This window comes from Marmota monax, unplaced genomic scaffold (genome assembly GCF_021218885.2).
Source record: "Marmota monax isolate L192 unplaced genomic scaffold, Marmota_monax_Labrador192_F-V1.1 WCK01_AAM20220418_F8-fsc00204, whole genome shotgun sequence".
Taxonomy (NCBI): domain Eukaryota; kingdom Metazoa; phylum Chordata; class Mammalia; order Rodentia; family Sciuridae; genus Marmota; species Marmota monax.
The window spans coordinates 2714633-2738673 of NW_026695247.1; the positions used below are offsets into that span (position 1 = coordinate 2714633).

General features: G+C 44.1%; 1 protein-coding gene across 2 annotated transcripts in view; it reads left to right on the forward strand.

Annotated features, from left to right (window-relative positions):
• Positions 1–24041, forward strand: part of Sh3rf3 (SH3 domain containing ring finger 3) — a 340679-nt gene that overhangs the window by 282094 nt on the left and 34544 nt on the right. The window contains exons 8-9 of one of the 2 annotated variants that reach the window (XM_046420255.2): positions 11191–11510; positions 11924–23631. In XM_046420255.2, coding sequence (XP_046276211.1) covers positions 11191–11510; positions 11924–11989 — 386 coding nt within the window. In that variant the 3' untranslated portion in view covers positions 11990–23631. Of the gene's footprint in view, positions 1–11190; positions 11511–11923; positions 23632–24041 lie in introns of those variants that run through there. The other variant, XM_046420254.2, reaches the window with a different exon arrangement.

Here is a 24041-nt window from a genome sequence, read left to right on the forward strand (position 1 = left end):
TTGTACACAGCATGCAGCAGTGGGTGGTGTGGGGTGAGAGAAGCATCCAGGCGGAGTGAAGGTATGTGTGCAGCCCAGAGGCCAGCAGAGGCCAGGTGCATTCAGAAACAGAAGTAAGGTCTGCTTGGCAGAACAGAGAAAGGCTCGTAATGAGGCTTTTGAAAAGGTATGTAGGGCCAGATTATGATGGTTCTTTTAGACCATGTCAAGGAATCTAGATTCTATCCTCGGGGCAGTGGGACACATTAAAGGGCTTTAAATAATAGATATAGTCAGGTTTTTGTCTTTGAAAGATCAAGCTAGACTCATGCTCATGGCCAACCAGAAATAATGAGGGCAAAATTTACCCTCCCACCTGAAACAGCTAAGAAGCAGACAGATATATAAGAGTTTTGAAGACAGTAGACGTTAGATAACCAAAGACAGTGATCCCCAAGGAAGTTACAGGCTGTGGCACAGGTAGAGCCCAGCCCAGAAGGCCATAACAAAGATGGTGGAGTTGGCAGTTCAGAGGATCAGAGAGGAGAGAGCTGCTGAGAGAGAGAGAGAGAGAGAGAGAGAGAGAGAGAGAGAGAGAGTTCTGTATTCAGTTGAGAACTAATCAGCATATGCATGAGAGCAAAATACCCAAAGCCAGAAAAAGAAGGAAAGAAAGGCTTAGCACTAACTGCACCCAGAATACACACAGACACACAGGCTGGAAATAGCACCTGTTCCCACCAGCCAGACTGGGGAAGGGGGGAACCTATCAGTTCACAAGGCATTAAGTAGTCTGCACAGAAGGACATGGCCTCAGGAGTGGGCAACGTTAGCCCTGGACTGAGTTCTGTTCCAGTCCCATCTAAAAGTCAAACTCAGAATGCTCACAGTGTTTCCAATTAGTTTAACTGCACCCCAGAACAAAGCTCAAGAATATTTATAGAGATATTAAAAAAATCTCCAGCTCTTAACAACATAAAAATCACAATGTCTGATATCCAAGAAAAAAATGACCAGGCTTTCAAAGGAGCAAGAAGATATGACTCACAATGAAGAGATCAATTAATTGCTCGGACGGAACTCACCCAAAACTAACATAAACGTTAAAATTAGTTTAAAGACATTAAAAGTTATTTTAATTGCATTCCCTGTATTCACAAACTTAAATAGAGATGGAAAATATTGAAAAGAACTAAATCAGACTTTTAGAAACAAAATATATAGTATGTAAGATCAAGAATATACCGGAGGGAGTTAATGGCAACTTAGACATTGCTAAAGAAAAAGCGCTACTGAACTTGAAGATGTAGCAATAGAAACTAGGAGAAATGAAACCGAGGTAAAAGAATTTATTTTTAAATGAACAGAGTTAACAATGGGCTACTTGAAGGAGCCTAATGTATGTTTATTGGATACCCCAAAGTGGGAGAAAGAGGTGGGACAGGAAAATAATTTGAAAAAATAATGAACAAAATTGTTTTAAATTTTATGAAAATTATCAACTCACTGCTCAAAGATTGTTGGTGAGCCCCATGCACAAGAAACATGGGGGAAAACAACACCAGGGAAAATCATAATCAAATGGTTCAAGATCTGGTGTTAAAGAAAAATCTTAAGCCAGAGAAAGAATAGGTTATAAAAAGTAGGGGGAACGACAGGAATGATGGTAGATTTCCTGTCAAGAATACTCTGAGAAAACAGTGGGATAACCAAAAGAAGGACTGAGAAATCTGTCAACCTAGAATTCTGTACCCAGGAAAAAGATGATCCTTCAAAGGAAAAGTATCATTCAGACCTAGCAAAGCTCAAATATTTCATCTTCAATAGATCCACACTATGAGAAATGCAAACCAAAGTTCTTCAGAAACTTGATAGTAGGTGGAAATATACGAAGGAATGGAGAGCACCAGAAATGACAGCTACATAAACAAATAGATAAGATTTTTTAAATTATTATTTAAATATCTTTAAAATATAAAATTAAAATGAGTAAAAATTTAAACAATGCAGTTTGGAATTTAAAATTTTACATGTAAAAATAAAATGTATAATAACAAAAGCACAGAGATTAGGAGGACAGAAATGGAAGTACTATATACTAGTATAAGGTTCCCTTATTATATGTGGGGAGTTACGGAATCACTGGTAAGTAGACTCTAATAAACTAAAGATATAAGCCACCACTAAATATGAAAACAAAGAGTTATAGGAAATAAGCCACTAGCGGAGACAAAAATCAAATAATAAAATATGCGACAAATCTGGAAGAAATGATACAAAAAGGGAAGGGGAACAAAGAATACATGGGTCAAAGAGAAAACATGTAGTCGGATGACAGGTTGGAACCTAATCATAAATTATCACAGTGTAGATGGTCTAAATAACCCCAAGCTGAACTGGGCTTAGGTTTTCAGCTATTAAAAGCAAGCAAGCAAAAAAATAATAATAACAAACAAAAATTATGCGCTATGAATAAGAAACATACTTTAATATGTTCAATCTAAAGACACATGTCGATTAAAGAAAAAGGATGGAAGGTTATGCACATTTCTGTTATTCACAGTAGCTATGTTTTACAGTTACCATGGACACTGAAGGGAGTGAACACTGCACTACTGCTCCGAGGTGGAATTGCACGTGTGTGTACACACCTCTCACACAGATCACAATCTCATCCTAGTTGAGTCTCTTTTCTTTATTTTAAAAAAGCGAAAGCTGAGATGCTGCTGTGTTAAATGACCAGCCTGAGGCAGCTCCACTAAGAGGTGCGAGAGCTGGGGTTCAAATGCTGCTCAACTGGCCCTGGAGACAGAGCTCTCTACATTGTCCTTCTCTGCACGGTCCCCTCCCTGCCCATCCTCCTGTCCATATCAGGGAGCTGAAACTAAGAGGCAGAGAGTCACCTTGTCCAGCCTCACTTGGGAGGATGCATGTCAGGCAACTCAAATTTTTCCCCACTCTGCACCTGTCTGAAAATGACCGTGAAAGCTCTATTGGCATTGACTTGGGAGGGATAGATCGATGATAGCTATTAGGAGAATTTGCAAATATGAAATCTGTCAATAATGAGGTGTACCCTGTTGATATTAATCAAAAGAAAGATAGAGTGGCTATATTAATAACATACAGGGTAGAATTTATAGCAGAATATTATTAGGGATTAAAACCAATTTCATAATCATAAAGAGTCAGTTCATTAAAAGGACATAACAATTCTAGATATTTATGCACAGAATAGCAGAGCTTCAAATATACATAAGCAGTCAGAGATAAAGCTGAAAGGAGAAATAGAAATCCACAATCATAGTCAAGAGATTTCAGTACCTCTCTCAATAGCTAATAGAACAAGTATGCAGAAAATTGGTGAAAATTAGAACATTAGAACAATACCTATAGCCAACTGGACTTAAACGATATTTAGGGAACATTCCACCCAACAACATCAAATTACACATTCTTTTCAAGTGCACATAGAATGTTTACCAAGACAGACCATATTCTGGGCCATAATATTTAAATTTCAATATGCATTAAAGAATTCAAATCACACAAAATGGATTCCCTAAACACAGTGGAATTGAACAAAAACAATATCAGAAATTATTACAGATATTAATCTATTTTTTAAAGATACTTTTTAGTTGATGGACCTTTTTTTAAAAATTTATTTGTATGTGGTGCTGAGAATTGAACTCAGTGCCTCACACATAGAATCTGAACTGATGCCACTCGATTTAAGCATGCTACCACTGAGCCACAACCCCAGCCCCACAGATATTAATCTAAATAGCATACTTCAAGATAACCCATGGATCAAAAAAGAAATCAGAAAAAGATGTTGGAGTATTTTGAGCTGACTGAAATGGAAACACATCATATCAAAATTTGTAGAATGTCACTAAGCAATCCTCCAGAGGAAATTTATAGCACTAAACACCTACAATAGAAAATGAAGAAAGATGTCAAATCAATGGCCTCAGCTATTACTTGAAGAAACTAGAATAAAAAGAGCAAAGGGAGTAGAAAAAGATCAGTACAGGAGTCAATAAAATAGAAAGACAATAGAGAAAATCAATGAAACCAAAATGTGGTTCTTTGAGAAGATCAGTAATAAAATTGATAAACCTCTAGCTAGATGGAAAAATCAAAAAGGGGAAAATACACAAGTTATCAATATCAGGAAGTGGCATCAGTTCAGATTCTATGGGATAACAAGAGGTTATTTCCAAATCTTTATATTCAATAAATTAGATGAGCATATTCAAATATTCATTGAAAGACATAAACTATGAGACTTAAGAAGAGCTAAATAACCCAAATAATCCTATATCTAATAAATGAGTTTACTTAGTAGTTAAAAGTCTTTCATAAAGAAAACTCTCCAGGTATCTTAAGTAGCTAACTATATAAGATAATTAAGGAAGAAATTATAGGAATTTTATGGAAACTCTTCCAGAAAATTGAAAAGCAGGGAGAATATTTCTGTCTTTTTCTGTAAAGCCAACATTACCCAAATGCCAAAACCAGACAAGGACATTATAAGAAAATAAAACCACTGACCACTATCCCTCATAAACATAGACATAAAAATTCTAAACAGAATTTTAGGAAATCAAATATACAGCGATAAATAAGAAAAATGATGAATCAGGTAAGGTTTATTTCAGGAATGTGAGATTGGATTAGCATTTATGAGTCAATGTAATTCACCTTATTAACAAACTAAAAAATAAAAATAATATGATTTTTTTCAATAGTACAGGAAGATATTTAACAAAAAACATTTGTTTAAAAAATTGTATCTTTACTGAACATGTACAGATATTTTTTGACATCATTCCTCTAAACAATAGAGTATAACATAGCATCTTCAGTTACATAGCATTTTCATTGTATTAGGTACCATAAGTAAACTAATTGTAAGTATATGGTAGGATGTGTGCAGGCTCCTTGTAAATACTATATCATTTTTCTAAAGAACTTGAGCATTTGCAATCTTGATATCCATGTGGGGTGCTGAAACCAATCCCCCATGAATACCAAGGAATTGCTGTACTATTAATGAATAATTAGAAGACAACATTTAAAAAACCTATACCAAATTTAATAGCATCAAAAAATAGAAATTACTTAGGGATAAATCTGACCAAAGATAAAGAAGAAAGCTACAAAACATTGCTAAGAGAAATGAAAGAAGATCTAAAGAAGTAGGAAGATATATTTTGTGGATGAGAAGACTTAATGTTGTTTATATTTATTCTCTAAAACTTGACCCATAGATTCAATGGAGTACTAATCAAGTTCCCACCCAGTTAGTGGTATTGGAAAGTCATACAAAGGAATCTATCTGGAACACAGATCAGAGATGAAAAATTATGCACATGAAGGAAGGATTGAGGAGTGTCAGACTACTTCTTGCAGGACTTCCAAAAATAGAAAATAATTTGTGCAGATAGGAGAGAGAGAAGGTTCAAAGAAAAAATTAGAGAAATCTCCAAAATTGAGGAGGGGTTCAAATCCTCACACACAAAGTATAAACTGAAAGGAGGGTTGAGGGTCAGTTGTGAGTCATGTTGACCTGAAGTCATGGTAGCTATGGCCAGTATTCCATTTCATCCCTGAAAATGAAGAAAGGGCAAAGTTAATGGCAAAGTAGGTTATTTATTCATTCAACTAATATTTACTGGAAGTCAAGCACAGTCCCAAGGACTAGGGACAGAACAGGGAATTGAGTGAGGGACAATGGGATCCAGGGGACCTTAGTTACTGAAGCATACATCCTTAGGGTTTAAAAAGCGGAGGAAAAGGGAAAACAGGCTATAGAATAGCATTTTCTCCAATAACCTTTACCTATAGGTTTGACTCTTCAAAGATAGCATAGGCTGCTTTGACATCACTAACTAGTAAGATCACCAGTGCAATAGTAGTCTAGGTGGGCCCAAGGCTGGGGCGGGGAGGGGGGGACACAGAGCAGGTGAAATCAAAAGTAAATCCCTCCAACCATCAGTGGATTCCAGAATTATTCTTTCTTCCAACCAGTGTTATGAGCATGCCTATCTTGCTCATGAAGAGTACTACTCCAATGGTGCACTTCTATGAGATCTGTGATAATGTTTTATCTGGGATTCCCTTTTCTTATCTGGGATTCCCTTTTCCCTTCACTTATTCATTCAAAAACTGAATTGAGCACCTACTATATGTCAGGCATCATTCCAGGGGTGTGGAATGCATTATATCCATGAATTAAACAATTGTTGTCCCCATCCTCATAGACCTAACATCGTAGTGGGGAGAGACAGGCAGTGCACAATCAGCATATTATAAGTAAATTATATAGATTGTTAAGAGGAGCTAAGCATCTTGGAAGAGAAGAAAAACTAGAACAAGAGAGATGGAGGTTGCAGAGGGGCAGTTCATACCCATGCAGTTGGCTGTTTGGGATTGTCTCTTTAGAAGAGGGGACCTGAGCTGAACTGAAACACTGGAATGGGCCCCCACCTTGCAGATCTCTGGGGGCAAGAGTGGTGTGTGGAACAGGGACAGCAGTACAAGTCTCTGAGTTGAGAGAGCCTATAGTGAGGAGTGGCCAGGAGACCAGAGAGGCTGAGGGGAGAGTATTAGGAGATGGGGGTTGGAGAGATGACCTAGAGGCAGGCTGAGAACTTTCTGGAACACTCTCATACTTGGGTCAGGTTTAGCAAGAGGATGCGGACAGTCTTGCAGAAGCTAGTCTAAAGTAGAGAACTGTGCAGAGCCCTTGGGCAGGAGACCCTTGAGCGGCCCTGGAGACTGATCTCATGAGCCCACAGGGCAATTGTGCTTCCCTGACGGGCATTATTTGTGTTCCAGGACTGCGAGGTGGGGTGAAGGAGAGTGCACGGCTGGGCAGAAGCAAATCAATCTCTCAAGGCTGCCTTCCAAGTCAAGGGTGATTATGTGATTAAGTGACCCCAGTGGCTTCATAGATTCTCCAAATTGTCTGACCCCCTCTTCCTCTTAGATGAGGGTCATGTTGCATGAGGGCACAAACACTATGGGTTTCCACCCATCTGAAACCTCACATAACTGATAATAAATTAAAAAACCATAAAATCAACCTTTTTCTATTTCACCCTGTAGAAACAGAGGAGGGCTGTCTCTAGCCCCAGAGAATCTGCCATCACATGGTTAGATCTCGTGAGCTCTTCCCACAGGGTGCGCTGAAGAAGGTCCCGGCTCGCAGATGGAGGGTCCTATGTAGTGTGGAGTGGCTTCACATCCGCTGGAGGCTAAAGAATTTACAAGTGTATTCAGCATTCAAGGCATATTTGGGGGCTGAGAATATTTGTATTGTGTGTATTTTTCCATCTTCTAAAGCCAGGAATGCCACAAATGTTGGTGGTAACCAATAACCACAGCGTGACATATGATTTTTGTCTGGCAAAAAAATGCAAAATCCACTGGATCAGAGTTGCCTGGTACAAGCTGGAGGGCTTGGCATAAGGCAATGTCTCTGCTGGGACAGCCCAAGTCACAGTTCACTATTCCCCTGGTAACTGTCATTCTCTTCCTATATTCTCATCTGTATCTAATAGACAATTTTTCAATTAAATGGAGCACAAATCATAGCAGGATTAATGTGAATATGTGGCTGTGTTTAGGTGGACCCTTAACTTTGCAAATGGAAGACTTTTGCAAATGTTATTCTCATCTTTAAGGTGCATTCTCAGTTGCCAGACTCCAAGTCATAAATCCAGAAATTCTTATGCAGGCAGATGGCGGCATGGATAGCTTTGCCTTAAGTCTGCACTAGGAGGGAATATCTCCGGCTTTCCTCTTGTGATCGTCAGGAGCAAAGCTCTCTCTCACTCTAGGCTCCTGCTCAGCAAGTCCAGTGCCCAGCCTGGAAACCAAGGACTGGGCTGGCCAGTTCTGGGGTCAGGACTTACTGGTCAGGCTGTGGACTGTGGCCAGCTTAGGCGCAGCGGTGTTTAATGATCCACGGGGAAGCTTCTCCAAGATGCTTCCACAGGCATCAGAGTTTTTGTTGCTGTCGTTTTGAAAAGATTGGATTTTTGTATTAATTTTTATTAGTTTTTAGTTATACATAACAGTACATTCTATTTTGATATATTTAGGCAAGCACAGACTATATCTTATTCTAATTAGGGTCGCAGTCTTGTGGATGCACACGATGGTGAGATTCACTGTGATCTGTTCATATATGTTCATAGGAAAGTTAAGTCAGATTCATTCCACGGTCCTTCCTATTCCCATCACCTCTCCCTTCCCTCCATTCCCCTTAGTCTGATCCAGTGAAGGTCTACTCTTTCCCTCCAATCCCTATTAGTATCCACATATCAGAGAAAACATTTGACCTTCAGTTTTTTGCGATTGGCCTTCATTATAGTCTTCAGATCCATCCATTTACCAGCAAATGTGGCTGAGTAATATTCCATGGTGTATATATTTCACATTTTCTTTATCCATTCATCTATTGAAGGGATTTAGGTCTGTTCCATAGCTCAGCTGCTATAAACATTGATGTGGCTGCTTATAGTAGCTGATTTTAAATACTTTGAATATATATCAAGCAGTGGGATAACTGGTTCAAAGTTCCATTCCAGGTTTTTTGAGAAGTCTTCATACTGCTTTCCACAGTGGTTGCACCAGCAATGTGTGAGTGTGTACCCCTTTTCCCCACATACTCACCAACATTTATTGTTACTTGCATTCTTTTTTTTTGAAGTATATTAAAATTTTTATTAGGTTTTCACTCTTTATAGTTATTTATACTTGTGCAGTTCTTTGCAGTTTGCAAATATATTCACATACATCTAATCTTACTAGTTCTCTATTTCTAGTCTGTGAGGTGCTTCTCACCTTAATCCCTTAAAACATCTTTATGGGGCATAGTCATCTCCATATGACAGATGAAAAAATGACAGAAAAGAGAGGTGAAGTGACTTGCCCAAGTTCCCAGAGCTTTTAAGCCATGGCTCAAAATTCAAATCCAGAGACCCTGCTGTGAGATCAGTCTGTGTCATTTCCACTGTGATGCTGCCAAACTCTTCATAATGACTTTCAGTTTCAGCATTTGTTTTTCCTTATTTCAATCCACTCAAGAACCAAAACTTCTCAGATTTTTGTCCTTCTTTGGTAACTTTTCTGAATAGCCTGTCTCAATCTTTTGAGAATTATCCTAAGCAGAAACAAGGGCGCCAAAAATCTATTAAGTAGTTATAGTTTTAAGTAAGTATCTTAGGAATTGGGCAGCACAGATCACCCAGTTCAAGTTAATTGCAGAGGAAGCGGTGGCTCCGAGAGAAGGGCTGTGAGTCAATTTTGACAGATTCCAAGAAGCTCAGCACCGTATTTATTGTAAACCAGGTCTTTGTGTGTACCGACAGTCAGGCTGACCTTGGCTTCGTGATCTGGACTAAACTGGGCAGTGTTTTGAGGCTTTCTGATCCCATTTCTGGCCTCTTGTCCTTGACATGACCTCAGTAAATGACAAAGACTCACAACCCCATAGCAGGTTTGGGTTGGCCCGCCGCAGGTTGGGTAAACATGGATCCTTCTGGGCACCTTCTTCTCTAGCTCTCTGCCATCACTTCTTGTTCAGGTCTGCCAGGTCTACCCTTTTCTGGTTCCTTAGGTGACAGGGACACATTCTGCTGGTGTCTGGGTTTTGAGCATCTCCTTTTACCTTTCTTTTGCAGTTTTCCGTGGTTCCTATTCTACCTGTGCTCCTCATCCATTCCTGACCTGCCTGTTTTATTTCTGAGAAGTTTTTGTTTGGCTGAAGTTATGTACACCAGCCACAAATTAATGCTGGCTTTACCCTACTCCAAAGCTCCTTCTAAAGCTTCTTCCTCCACCACCCTAACATGGCAGTTGGGTCTAGCCTCTACGACAGCCCCATCTTTCTCTGGGCTCTGCCTGCCTTACATCCATTACTTGTGTTCTTGATAGTTGCCTTTCTGATTGGTGTGAGATGAAATCTCAGTGTAGCTTTAGCTTGCATTTCTCTAATTGCTAGAGATGGTGAACATTTTTCATATATTTGTTGATCATTTGCATTTCTTCTCCTGAGAAGCGCTATTCAGTTCTTTGCCCATTTATTGATGGGGTTATTGGGGGTTTCTTTGTTAAGCTTTTTGAGTTCTTTGTGCATCTTGGAAATTAACATTTTATTGGAGGTGTGGGTGGCAAAGATTTTCTCCCATTCTGTAGGCTGTCTCTTCACGTTCTTGATTGTTTCCTTTGCTGTGGAAAAGCATTTTAGTTTGATGCCGTCCCATTTATTGATTCTTGATTTCACTTCTTGTGCTTTGGGAGTCTTTAAGGAAGACTTCAAAGAAGTCAGTTCCCGAGCTGACATGTTGAAGTGTTGGGCCTACATTTTCTTCTAGTAGGTGCAGGATTTCTGGTCTAATAGTTTTATGATCATTTTAACCGGAACGTTTTTCAAACTCTTCAGAGGACATGGATCTGTCACAGTTTGAATGTGGTTTGTTCCCCAATGGTTCACATGTTGGAAGCTTGATCCTCGGTTGAAGTGGTAGATCCTTTAAGAGGTGGGGCCTCATGGGACTTCTTTAGGTCATAGGGAGCGTATGTACCCTTGACGGAATCAGGCAATTCTCATGGCTCCTGAGTGAGTTCTGAGAAAGTGTTATAGAAAGAGCAAGCCCAGCATCTCCCTTCAGTCTAGTCTCCTGTCTTGCCATGAGACCTCTCCCTCCTGTACTCACTCTTATTATTGTGATGTCACTCACCACTGTGATGTCATCTGTTATGAGGTGCTCACCAGAGCCAAGATGATGTGGTAGGCTCCATGCCCTTGAACCCTTAAAGATAAATAAGCCCAACCTCAGGTGTTTTGCTATAGTGATGGAAAACAGACTGATACAAAGCGCTTCATAGAAAACTGGGAATGTGCCCTTGTGCACAGGAACCTTGGAAAAGTGATATTGACTCTCCCAAGGCAAAGACTGTTTTCAGCAATAGCAGAGCCCGCTGATCAATTCAGGCTTTAGGAAAATAGAAATGCATTTTTAGAGTTGCTCAGCCTCAGTTTCTCCTTCTGTGAGGGAGAGATTTGTGCTGGTGGACAGGTCTGGGAGGATCTCAGAGCATTTGGAGGTCCAGCCTGGGGGTGGATTGCAATTGCACAGCAGGCTGCACACTGACCTTTCAATCCACCGTCTCTCCAACCTCATGCTCCAGCTGCCCACCCCTCAGCCCAGGCCCAGGACCGACCTACTGCCACCGTGTCACCCCTGCGCACTCAGAGCTCTCCATCCCGCCTGCCCGCCACCAGCCTCAGGCCCCGCACGGTGGTGTCCCCACAGCACAGCCAGCAGCCCCCGATGCAGATGTGCCCTCGGCCGGCCATCCCCCTCACGTCAGCAGCATCAGCCATCACACCTCCCAACGTTAGCGCCGCCAACCTCAACGGGGAGGCAGGAGGAGGGCCCATCTGTGGCCTGTCCACGTCCAGCCCTACCAACACAGGATGCAAGCCAGATGACAAGAAAAATGAAAAGGTAAGTGGTCCTTCCTGAGCCAGCCCTGGGCCTGGTCCAGCTGGTTATTGGAACCCTTTGCCCCGGATGCCAGCGGCACCTTGGACAATTGAGGCTTGAGTGTGTGCCCAGGTTCTTGCCCATCGATGCACCCCCGACATGTGACAGAGGGAGTCCAAACCAGGAGAGCAGCTGGCTGGAGTGGAATCTGGCATTCTGGCAGGGCCAACACAAACTATCTACAGTTTCACACAAATCAGAAAATGATGTCTCCCTCCTCGCTGTCATTTGTTCTTCTGTTGAAAATAAGTTTAATGTACCCATCTCGTTAGAACAAGATACTTATTTTCATGCGCTGGGATAATATAGTAATAAGTATATAAATCCGCATGTATGCAGTGTGAACAGCCCCCCCCCCTTTCATTCTTGTGTAGTCCACAACCTGTTCAACCATATGGGACAGGCCTAAAGGAGAAGGAGAAATAAGAAAGTCAAGATGATGGCAACCTGATATTTGACGTGGACAGAATTTTCAGCTATTTTTTTTTTAGCTACAAAGAAAGCTGAGTTGATTTCATAAAATCTGAATGCATTGGACCCTGTGGCCAGCCAGCTAGACCCTGGACTGGCCAGGATTAGAATCCACATTTCTAAATCCGTGCTGTTCAGCAGAAACATAATACGAGTTACAAATAAAATTAAAAATTGTCTAGTAGCCATGCTTTTGAAAAGTAAAATTAATCTAAAATAAAATTAAAAGGTGAAATCCATCTGGTAGCATATTCTATAAAACAGAGTTCTCAAAATATTTTTGTTCCAACATATAATCTACATTAAAAAAAAAACTATTGATGAGATATTTTACTCTTTTTTTTCCACATTAAGTTTTGAAAGCCTGTGTGAAACCCAGTGAGCTGTTCTGCAGTGCTCAGGGCCCACCTGCTGCTATGGCTGTACTGGACAGCAGGTCCAGCTCTCGGCAGGGAACCACTCTGTTTATTCTTGATGTGTGAACAACTGTCCCTTCTCTCTTGATTATCCCACATTCTCTTAAAGCCTTTCCATGTAAAATCAGTCTTTGAATGAGGGCGTGTTGGCGTGTTTGCATATGCACCCAGGATATCAGATGGTGTGTGAGAAGTGAGGACAGCACCCACCTCTCTCTCAGGGACATTAGAACTCAGCATGGACTCTCTGACCCATGTTCCTGGAGGCAGACCTCAGCAGGAACCTGGGTGAGCTGTGGAGATGGACCACCCCACACTCCAAAGGGCCTCAGCATCTCCCATCTCATCTGGCCCACAACTGTGGTCACTCCCACGCTGAGTGGTTTGGAAGAGGCCTCATTATGACCAACCGAGGCTACGCTCTCGGCTGGTAAAGCTCATACCTACTTGAGACTAACAGGCACCCAACAAGAAGTGACATGATTGCTCTGTGTTTTGTGCCCATATCTGTTTGAAAATCAGTTCCCTTCCTCCTTACAGCCCTTGTGCTGAGGTGCAGCTGGGTGTCACTGGGAGGTGAGGTGGCGGGTGCAGTCCTACCCTTTCACTGGACAGCTTCCCAAAGAGGCGATCTTCTGGCCTTCTGAGCTGCTGAGAAAAAAAACCAGGGAACAGGGACCGGTCTTAGAAAGTCAAGGGTGATAAGAGTTCTATAAACATTTCTGCTTCTTGGCCTCAGGAGTCCCTCTAGTTCAGGAAGCAGGTCGGCCTGGCTTCAACATGCCTGCTACCCAGTGGGTTTCTGTGGCACAGGGTCGGGCTTGCAGAAATCTACACAGAGGGTGACATGTTCCCCGCAGTTGCCCTCCCGAGTGCACAGCTAGTGAAAGCCAACCAGGACCACTGCCAACATGCCTGGGGGCGCTTGGCAGGCATTCTGCTTTCACTCTACCTTCTGCCAGCCGTCCTCCTACTTCAGCAGGGGGCAGCTGAGCCCAGGAGATACCCAAAGTGTCCCTCGAAATGAGGCTCCTGGGTAACCCCGCATGTGATGGAGCACCCTCTTCCTCTGGTAGTCCCTAAGCCATCTCTGGCAACAGAAATGCCCAGGCCACCACTCAGGTCGACATGGGGAGCGGGCCATGGCGTGCCCCAGGTAGGAGGTCGTCTGGGCTGTGTGAGGCTAGCTGAGCACCGGCTCAGAGGCTCAGCAGCCCCAGGAGAGAAGTGAAGGGTTCTCCCCCAAAGATGTGCACTTTTCCTTTCTCACCTCTCAGACAAGCAGAAATAACACTGGTCAACAAGATCACCTGCTAATGTTTGTCCCGTCTGTATTTCCTGGTGAATTTTTTCTATTTTACAGCAAGGCACAAAGCATCCACAGTTGCCATTGGTAGCAAAAAGCTGTGACCGTCGTGGTTTAAATTCTATTCATTAATCAGGAGCAAATGAACCAGTGGTGCAGGCACAGGCGAGGAGCCAGGTTCTGAGCCAGGCATGACTTGAAGCAGCCCCCTGTCCTGCCATGACTACATCTGGACAGACTTTGGGCACATACTGGTCAGTTTCACATCTTTCTTGGTGGTTCATTTTAGACATGCAGGTACCAAATTATGATGAAAGGACTTTCAAAATGTATTTGGAGGTGTTCTCTAGGCTCTCTCTCTCTCTCTCTCTCTCTCTCTCTCTCTCTCTCTCTTATTACTAGGCTATTTCTCTTGAAAAAATTTCTTTAGGAAAAGACAGTGAGCTCCCAGCTCTGCTGTTCACTGAGACCAGACCTCAGTGCCAGTGTGGAATTCCGTAACACCAAGCCCTGCTGGAATTCCATCCAGGTGCTTCCAAGCATGTGAATGAGAGAAACCTATGATTGATGGGGCCCTTGGATAAGAGAGGAAACTGGGTAGTCTTCTAGGAGCATGGCGGGCTTATTCTCTGGCATCCCTGGGTGTGCAGAGCAAGAGACCCCAGACCCAGCTGTATGTTGTGTGGTGTTCTTTGCTGTGGTAGAGTTTCTCGGAGGCTGGTCCTGGGAGGCTAACATTCTGCTGTTTCACACCTGGGGACTGGCCTTCCAGCCCTGCTTGAGCCTATGTGTTATGGAGTCCTTCAAGACAATGCAAGTGCTGTCAGGGTGGCAATTCTTTCTATAGTCTTAGTCCAGGTCTAGAGCTCTCCTTTGGGACCTGGACATCTACCATCATGTGCAGGAGCCTCTCCATGCTGTTGTACCAAATGCCTACCTACCTGCTCACATTGCTCCCTGATGGGCTACACTGTGACTGGGCCACCAGCATTTCCTTTCTAGAGAGCTTCTTGCTTCCCCAGAAGTACACAGGTCACCAGGGGCCCTACCATCCACTGAAGACCAAGCCTGCAACACCTCCTTGAGCAACTGTGCCATGGTGGAGAGTGGATTAAGAATGGGGTTAGGATGGAGACAGTTCTGATAACTGTCTGATGATATGTTTAGCGTTCTCGACAGCACTTGGGACCCTTCCAAAATCCAGGTTCATTTGGGTTGACCAGGAGTCTGTTATGCTTGGAGATGTGTCTGCTCAGGGTGGTCCTGGGTGACCTCAGAGGGACATTTCTGAAGCTGTCAATCTGGACTGGACCCCTGGAGTCACTGTTGAGTGTAGGGTTCCTCAGGGCTGTCTGGATTCCTTTGTAGTCCCCAGATTGGAGAGGTTGGAGGCACTCTAGGGCATGGGGAAGATCCCAGAGTGTGGAGACCTGGATGTGGGCGTCATGGTCTTCAGAAGTTGCAGCAGGTAGGCATCATTGGTGGTCTCCCCATCAAGGGTCTTGGTGCCTTTAAAGAAGGGTCTGGATAAAACTTTTGGAATAATTATATGGTATCCACAAAACATAGAGTGGAAACCTTTTTAAGAGGCTATATAGGATACAAGTTACTCTTTTACTCTTAAAAATTAAATTTTATGCTCAAAACAACCATCAAATACCACCTTTTGGGTCCATTAGTGATAGTTTTCTGGTTTTGAGTCCCCACCAACACATCAGCACCAGATGGACTGATCATCCCTCAGGGGATGTCCAGGGGAAAGTCACCCGAAGAGAAGGGTGCCTGCGCCCCCCTATGGGGCCACAGTCAGGGTCCCTGACCTCCAATTAGAGGCCCTTCACACTCATTGGTCCCTCACACACTCATCTGTTTACTGCAGGGAACATACACAAGCCAGGCAGAGCACAGGGCACTGGGGCTTACAGTGATAGAAGGCACAGCCCTGGCCCGGAGGAAGGCAGAGCGCAGTCCAGGTAACTGTTCAGGTAACTGGTAAACAGCCAACTGCAGGAAAGTGCTGCAGGCCTAAGAACAGGGGACAAAGGGTCAGCAAGAAGATGCATGGTCAACAGGGTACAGGCAAGTCTTCCCAGGGGACAAGTGGGAGACCCTCCTGCTAAGGGACAGCCTGACCAGAGGCCAGAGGATGTAGCCTAAGGTGAGGGGTCCATGGGCAGGTGGCAGGAGCAAAGCACCTCCTGAAGGTCCTGGTTACCTGCCACTGCTCAGCCCTGTGTTCTGTCTGGGGTTGGGCAGGAGGGTGGGATTCAGGCCCGATCAGAGGACATGGGTCAGGTGCCTGGCCTTCTCTGATCTGAGCCCCTGGCTGTTTTTAGTCTTCCTCTTACAGCAGCTGTGCCCCATTCTGAGACAGCTCTCCTGCTAAGCACCTAAAGTTTATTTAACTGTCTCCTTGGTGTCAGTGTTCCCACGAGGTGATCTCTACAGCAGCCCTCTTCAAACCATCTAGCCAGGCTCAGTGAGACACACCTGTAATCCCAGAGACTCAGGAGGCTGAGGCAAGAAGACTGAAAGTTCAAAGCCTGTCTCAGCAACTTAGGGGGGCCCTAAACAACTTAGTGAGACCCTGACTCAAAATAAAATAGACTAGGGAAGTGGCTTAGTAATTAGGTGCTCCTGGATTTAATCCATGGAACAAAAAAAGAAAAGAAAGAAAGAAGATAAAAGAAAGAAAGAAAAAGCCCCATCTAGTAGATTTAGCCCAATGCTTTCGATTTCTTTTGGATAGGACAGATAGAGTGCAATAGGCTAGAATGGATCGGCACACATACCACACACAGGAGGTGCCAGTGTACTGGGGAGAGATCATCACCAATGCTATCGTGTGTGCTGAACCCTGATATAAAACTGATTTCAAAAAAATCACAAAACCATTGGTCCATACCCTTTAAAGAGTGCCTTGTTCAGAGCCCAGCATCTGGTGATCTTTGTGGGCTAAGGAGAGCTGGAAAATCTGCTGGCCATAAGTTTGCTTCTATGATTTATGGGGATTTTTTTTTAGTTTATGGGCCAGAAGAAAGTTAACTTTCTGCTTATGGATAAAATAGTTCCAGTTTCACAGAATAATAGAATATTAGAACTGGAAAGAGCCTCTAAGGATCTTTTTATTTAACATCCAATTTTCCATGATGCTCTTGAGACTCAGAGTTGTTGAAAGATCTGCCAGGTGCCATAGAGCATTGGCAGCAGAGCGGGCACAAGAACTCTGGTCTCTTCACTCTTCTGTTCTGGCCATCTCGGCTTCAGTGTGCTGACTTGGTGGCCTCGCAGTCCATATGAGGCCATGGCCCCAGGTGGGTCTGGCTTGTCTGGGAGTCCCACAAGGAGCCATCCAGGGTAGTAGCTGGCAGGAAGCTATGAGGCTGGCTGGCCCTGGAGATGGGGAATGAACCAGAGGTGTCAGCCTTCAGTTCCACGTCAGACTCAACTTCAGTGAAGCCCTTGACCAAGTCCACGTGGATGACATGACCTGTATAACTAAGACCGTGGGAAACAAGTTTGATCTCAGCAGCGTGACCATAGCAACAGCAGTGGGGCCCTGCAAGTGGCATGGAAGGCGTGGGAAAAGAGTCTGCAGATGAACTTGTTGACATATGCATGTATGTATGAAATATGTCTCCTGTGTATCGGCGATACATGACATAGTTTTTTTCTAAAAGGCACATATCGTATAGGATTTTGATCATATTTTTAAGAAAAGCCCAGGCATGTCTAATCTGAAGAAGCCTTGAGGATGATGCTTTTTGGAACAACCAGCAGCTTTTATTGTAGTGAAAAATCACTAGCTTATAGATTTGTTTTTTTTTTTTTCAATTTGGGGCTTCCTGCAATAAGCAGGCCCTTACCTGTAGGATCCCACCTTCGCTCTTTCCACAGTGCAGCCTGGGAAGGGGGCTGCTGCCCCTGACTTCTCAGCAACTGCCAAGATGTTTCTAGGCTTCTTTGAAGCCACATCTGTGCTCCTGCCTTCTCTGGTGGGGTGAACGTAGCCCATCCAGGGCAGGGGGTGCCCTGCTGGGAATGTTGACTCAGTTCTGTGTCTGAGCTCCAGAAGTGAATTGTACCTCTGGCAGAATCCTCACTCTGATCTTGGGGGAGGACTTGTCCTTGGCTGGCTTGTGGGTCAGGCCCAAACATATGGAGACCCTGCGGTTGTCACATGTTGCCTTGGCCACAGCAGGATGATACCTGAGACGTCCCTGGGCTCCCGGGACCGTGGGACTGTTAGAAACCCTGCGGCTGCACACTGAGGCATCTGGCAGTTAGTCAGCTGTGGGCTGGGGAAGCCCACATCCATCTGGCACATGCCTGCTGGCAGCTCTATCGTCCCCAGAACCGATGTTGGCAACCTGGCTGGGCAGAAGGCCCTGGAGTCAGCTCCATGTGGGTAGGAGCCCTGGTGACTTCAGAGCTGCGCCTCCCTCGCCTGTAGAGATGAGGACCGTGGCATGTGCTGGTGAGTAATTTCCAGGCTAAAAATGAACCCATCTGAAAAGCATGAATTGCAGCTGTCCATACAGGCAAGCTTTCCTTGGATGGGGCATGTGCCAGAGTATCACTTCCCTGAGACAGGACAGCCACTTCTTCCTCACAGTGATGGATCTCTCATCCTGGAGTAGACCATGAGTAGGTCAGGGTGGTGTCCTGGCCTGGTCGACATGGAGGTGAGGGGTGGATAGAGACTTCCTGTGTGTGTCTCTCTCAGGCACGCGAGGCTGGGCCATCCCTTACGTTCTTCCATAGAGACCCCACAGTCTCTGCACTGGGCTGGGACTTGATCGGTGCTCCTCTGGACCTCAGGTTGATTGAGGATGTCTTTCAGAGACTAATTATGGACATGAAGGTCCAGCAAGATGAGGTGGCCTGTCCAAAGTCACACTGCTAGAAAATGACTAGGCATAAAAGTAGACCCCTTTGCCCACTCTCTGCCCTTAGCTTCTACCAGCTACCTTCACTTCCTGGGTACCCAAGGGTTCATGCCACTGAGCACTCAGGAAACGGACAGGTTTCGGAGGGCAACAGGAACCCACATTATTCAACAATGAGTAAAAAACTTTGGAGAAAGAAGGCAGAGAGATTAATTAGCATAGAGGGTGGACCTGGGGCGGTGTGCCTGGTATGAACTGGGACTCCTGGGACTCCTGTTCAAAGCCGTGTGACTTTGAACGAATCCCTTCTCCTCCCTGGGTCTCAGTTTCCTAACCTGTAAAATGGGGTGACAGCACCTACCATCCTGAGTTTTGGGGAAGAGTGAATTAACTAATTTCATGAGTGCATAGTAGAGTATTTAGGATGAAAATATGAGAAGTTAAGAATTTGAGAGTTGATTGAGGATCCCATAGGTATGAAATAGATACACAGTAGGACTTCTTCCCTGAGGCTTCCATTAAAGATCAAAAGGAGAGCTGATTTTGCAATTTAGAAGAAAATGTGCTTATCGTCACCAAATTGAGATGCTAGGCTACTCAAAAATGAATCCTAATGGTTTGAGGAAACCTATTTGTAACATGGTATTCATTTGTATCCTCTACAGTTACCATTTCCTGGTTCATTTTTCCTGTGTCCACCATAGAAACCTGGATAGAAAGATAGGGTAGGGGGCTAGGGATTAAACCCAGGACCTCACACATGCTAGGCAAAGCACTCCACCACTTGGAGCTACATCTGCACCCCTTTTGTTTTTATTTTGAAATGGGGTCTCACGAAGTTGCTCAGATTGGCTGTGAACTTGTGATCCTCCTGCCTTAGCCTCCCGAGTAGCTGGGATTACAAATGTGCGCCACCATGTCCTGCTAGAAAAGGATTTTTAAAGTTTCCGTTTATAACCTGACAATAGAGGAAACCAAAAGAAAACTATTTTATTCACAAGTACAGTTTCATCTGCAAGGTATTAAAGCAAAATTCATCTTTAAATAGTAATAAACTCTAGAAATCGAATCATGTGAGTCACATGTAATAGCCACAGGGTTCCTGTCACCCTCCTCACAGGCAACCACTAATAGTTCATCAGGGTTGTTGAGTGGTTTTGTGCTATAATGCCACACCGCTTAGCCCTCCTGAAAAGCATGGCAGGAGATGTGGGACACAGGCCCAGGAGAGGCCAGGAGCTGCTGGGCATGTTGATTCCCACATCAAGTATGTGGGAAGTTCCCCTTCAAAAGTCTACTGCCTTACCCTCTTCCTTTTCAGTGGATCTATTCTTGGTATTACTTGTAAAGACATGGATATATTTTTCCAGTCTTCCTCGCCCAGAAAAACTCAGCTGATGGCATCAGTTCAAAAGAAAGACATATACATGCCCCATAAAACACACCAGAAAGTAATGCTTAGACTCACAGGAAGACACACCAGAAGCAGACCGTGTCAGTGTGGTGGGACATTGCTGAACATTCAGAAGAATTGCTGGGTGCTTTTTATCTTAGTCATGTACCTACAGGCCATGCTGAGGAAGCACAAAAAGATAGCAGTGGGGTCATGTTTGTGTTGGTTGTGACTTTATTGTGTTTTGTTCACGCACCCAGGTGGTGGGGGGTGGGTGGCTCTGTCACTTCAGTGGGATGAGACGACTTTACCATCATTTCCCTGGAGGGTGAAGTCACTCTTGGCCAGACTTGACTTTTATTTGCTTGATATGTTATATGCTTGGTAATTTCTTCCAGGCCACATCTCAACAGACTACAAGATGTAATTGCATATGGTAGAAGAATGAAGCTCATTAATCTTTTCAGAGAATTCACACTAGAGCCATATTTCAGATAGGGCTATTGAGTCAACTTAATAAAAATGTTATTGCTTAAGGATCTCTTCATAAGACTAACAGGAATGGGTAATCTCTGACTGCAGAGCCTGCCTTCTCCTGCCCATTTGTTCTCTCATTTAAAATCACCTCACAAATACCTTAGGCTTGTTTAATATTAAAATGTGAATGATGTCTTTTGCTACCCATGGAAACATTTAAAAAGTAATTATTGGTTTGTAGCTCCAGAGAACCTATAGCAGAGATGGATGGATAGTTGGATGGATGGACAGATAGATATAGATAATTTATTTATCTGAAGGAATGGGTTCAAATGATCAAAGGCTAGCAGGTCCAAAATCTGTGGGGCAGGCCAACAGACTGGCAACTCAAGCAGGACTTCTTGCTATAGTCTTGAGACAGAATTTCTTCATCTCCAGGAAATCTAAGTTTCCCTAAGGCTTTCAACTGGTTAGGCAAAGCCCGCCACATTATCAAGGTACACATTTGAAGTCCTCTCCTTTACTTAATTTTATTTAGTTGTAAGTTTTAATAACACCTACAGAATACTTTTACAGCAAATCCAGTCTAGTACAGCAGTACTAGTAGTACCCTTGGTACTCAGGATCAGTCATCCCAGCCAGCACAGCAATTCTTTACTATGCCCGTGATATACAGGCACAGGATCCCAAAGTGGCCAAGTGGCAGAGGGAACTTCCAGTTCAGTGGAGTCATGCCTCCAGGTGGAAGCACCCCTGATTCTAGAACGAAGAGATCCAGCAGAGCGTAACATCGTGGGAACATGAAGGAAGTTTTGCTAGTGGATCACTGGGGATAATAGTGAGTGGTGCCACTCCCATTTCCACCCATGACTTCTGGGTCCATGATCCTGACTATGGGAGAAATAGCACTACATATGGGGTGTTGATTCTGAGCATATGCAGCCTCTTGGAGAAGCATCCCCCAGCCCTGCAAGGTATTGTCACCTAGCTGGCATTGTAACTGAGTCTCTGAAGAACCATGCCACTGTTCTATTAACAATTAGAACATGGGGAACATTGCAAGACCAGTGAATTCCATGATCACAGGCCCATTTCTGCACATCTTTGGCTGTGAGGTAAGTTCCTTGGTCAGAGCAATGCTGTGCAAAGTACTATGACAGTGGGGAAGGCCCTCTGCTAGTCCTTGGATGGCAGTTTTGGCAGAAGCCGTCCTTGCGAGGAAGGCAAATCTATTCCAGTGGCCAAACACCAGACTTTCCATGATGGATGTGACTGGCCCAGTATAATCAACCTGCCACCAGGCTGTTGGCTGATCACCCTGGAGAACAGTGCCTTATTGGGGGGGCGGGGCTCAGTACTGGTCCCTGCTGCTGGGAGATTGGCCACTCAGCATTGGCCATAGCATGGCCATCATGCATGGTGATGACAGATAATCTCCATTTCTGCCACCATGGCCATTCATGAGCTCAATGGGATGATTGGGGAAAGAGGCCAACTGGTATCCACAGAACAGGTCATTCTATCTGCTTGATTATTAAAATCCTTCTTTGGCTATAGTCACCTTTCAGTAAGCATCCACATGGGAGGCACATAGCATCGTGTTTCTTTTCCAGAGAGGGCTATCCACATATCTTTTTCCAAATTTCCTTGCCACCAACTTCCCAATTGTGTGATTTCCAAGTCCCTGATCATCCAGCCAAGCCATTGGCTACAGCTCATGAATCATTATATAATCACACAGCTGGCCATTTCTCCTTCCAAGAAAAGTGCACAGCCAGGTGCACTGCTGAAAGTTCTGCCCTCTGGGAGGACTCCCTCACCACTGTCCTTCAGAGATGTCCCAGAGAGTGGCTGCAGCATTGCAGCTGTCTACTCTTGAGTGGTTCTTGTGTATCTCTAAATCAACCTGAGCGTTCCCTCCCTTTGTCATCAGGTTGTAAGGGAGTATCCGCTGAGGCCACAGGTGCAGGCTGGGAGAAGGAAGGCAGTGTAGCAGGAGAGGGAACTGTGGCATTATTTTCTCATGTACTTATTTGTGCCCTCAGCGTCTGCCTGGATCTGATCTCATGTACACCATTTCCATTTGAGGATTGGTTTGCTGCAGTGCATATCCAACTTTGTGGCTTGGTGTAACCCCAGATCATGACGGGCAGCTGCCAGATTGTGGTCACTTAGGGGCCCACAGTTAAGCATTCAGTTTATCCTAATGCCCAGTAGCAAGCCAAAACTATTTCTCAAAAGGAAAATAGTTTTTGGAAGAGGTATGGCAGGGTTTTGCTCTACAATCCTAAGGGCCTACATGTAATTCAGATATAAGGGGTGCCAGAAGTCCAAACAGCATCCCTATCTGTAATGTACACTTTAAGCACCACTGGATCCCCTGGATCACATGGGCTGAGTGGCAGAGCATCCTGCACAGGAGCCTGAACCTGAGCAGAGCCTTCTCCTGTTCTGGGCCCCACTTAAAAAACTAGTGTTTGGGGGGACTCAATAGTAAAGGGGTTGGAATAACACACCCAAGTAAGGGATGTGTTGCCTCCAAATCCAAAGAAGCCTAATAGGTATAGCAGGGGCCGAGTGCAAAAACTTACCCTTCACCTTGGGAGGAGGGATAGCACCACTAGACCCTTGAAAACCGAGATGGAAAACTACTGAATTTGAGTCAGATTTTCCCACCGTCTGAAACACAAATGTCTTATGAATGAGTCTAAAGTAATTGCTGCTTCGTGCCCACTAGGTCCAATCAGTATGATGATATTATCAATGTGCTAGACTAGTGTGGTACTATGGGGAAGGGAAAGGATATCCAGAAACTGTGAACTAGATTATGACACAGGACTGAAAGTTTGCTCTACTGACCCTGATTCTAGGAGACCCCAAATTTTAAGATGATGAAGGTACCAGCTGACAATATAATTAATTCTGATGGTCTTTACTAACAAAAAAAGTGTTTTCCAGATTGATTGCTACACACCAGATACCAGAGGATGTGGCGTGTTAATATCCTTAAGCAAAGAAAGCACATCTGGTGCAGCAGCTGCAGTTATGCTCACCACTTGGCTAAGTGTACTGTAATCCTCTGTCATTTTCCAAATCCATTTGCTTTACACACAGGCCAAATTGGCAGATCAATGAGGATATATATATATGGTGAGATCCACCACCCTTGCATCCTTCAAGTCCTTGATGGTGACACTATTCCTCCAGGGATGATGAATTGCTTTGGGTGTGCAATTATCCTAGGTAGAGGTAGGTCTAGTGGCTGACACTTGGCCTCTTCCACTGTCATAGCCCTCATTCCATAGGTCAGAGAATCTGTATGGAGATTCTACCAGCTGCTGTCTGTGACAATTATACATGCCACAGCTGTGGAAAAAAAAAAATAGAAGCCATTAGCACACACACACTGGACCCATTGCAAGGAGGACCTGAGCTAAAAGTCCATTGATCTCCTGACCTCCATAAGCCCCTACCCTGACTGCAGGGCCACAGTGACGTTTCAGGTTACCTGGAAGCAGTGTCAGTTCAGAGCCAGTGTCC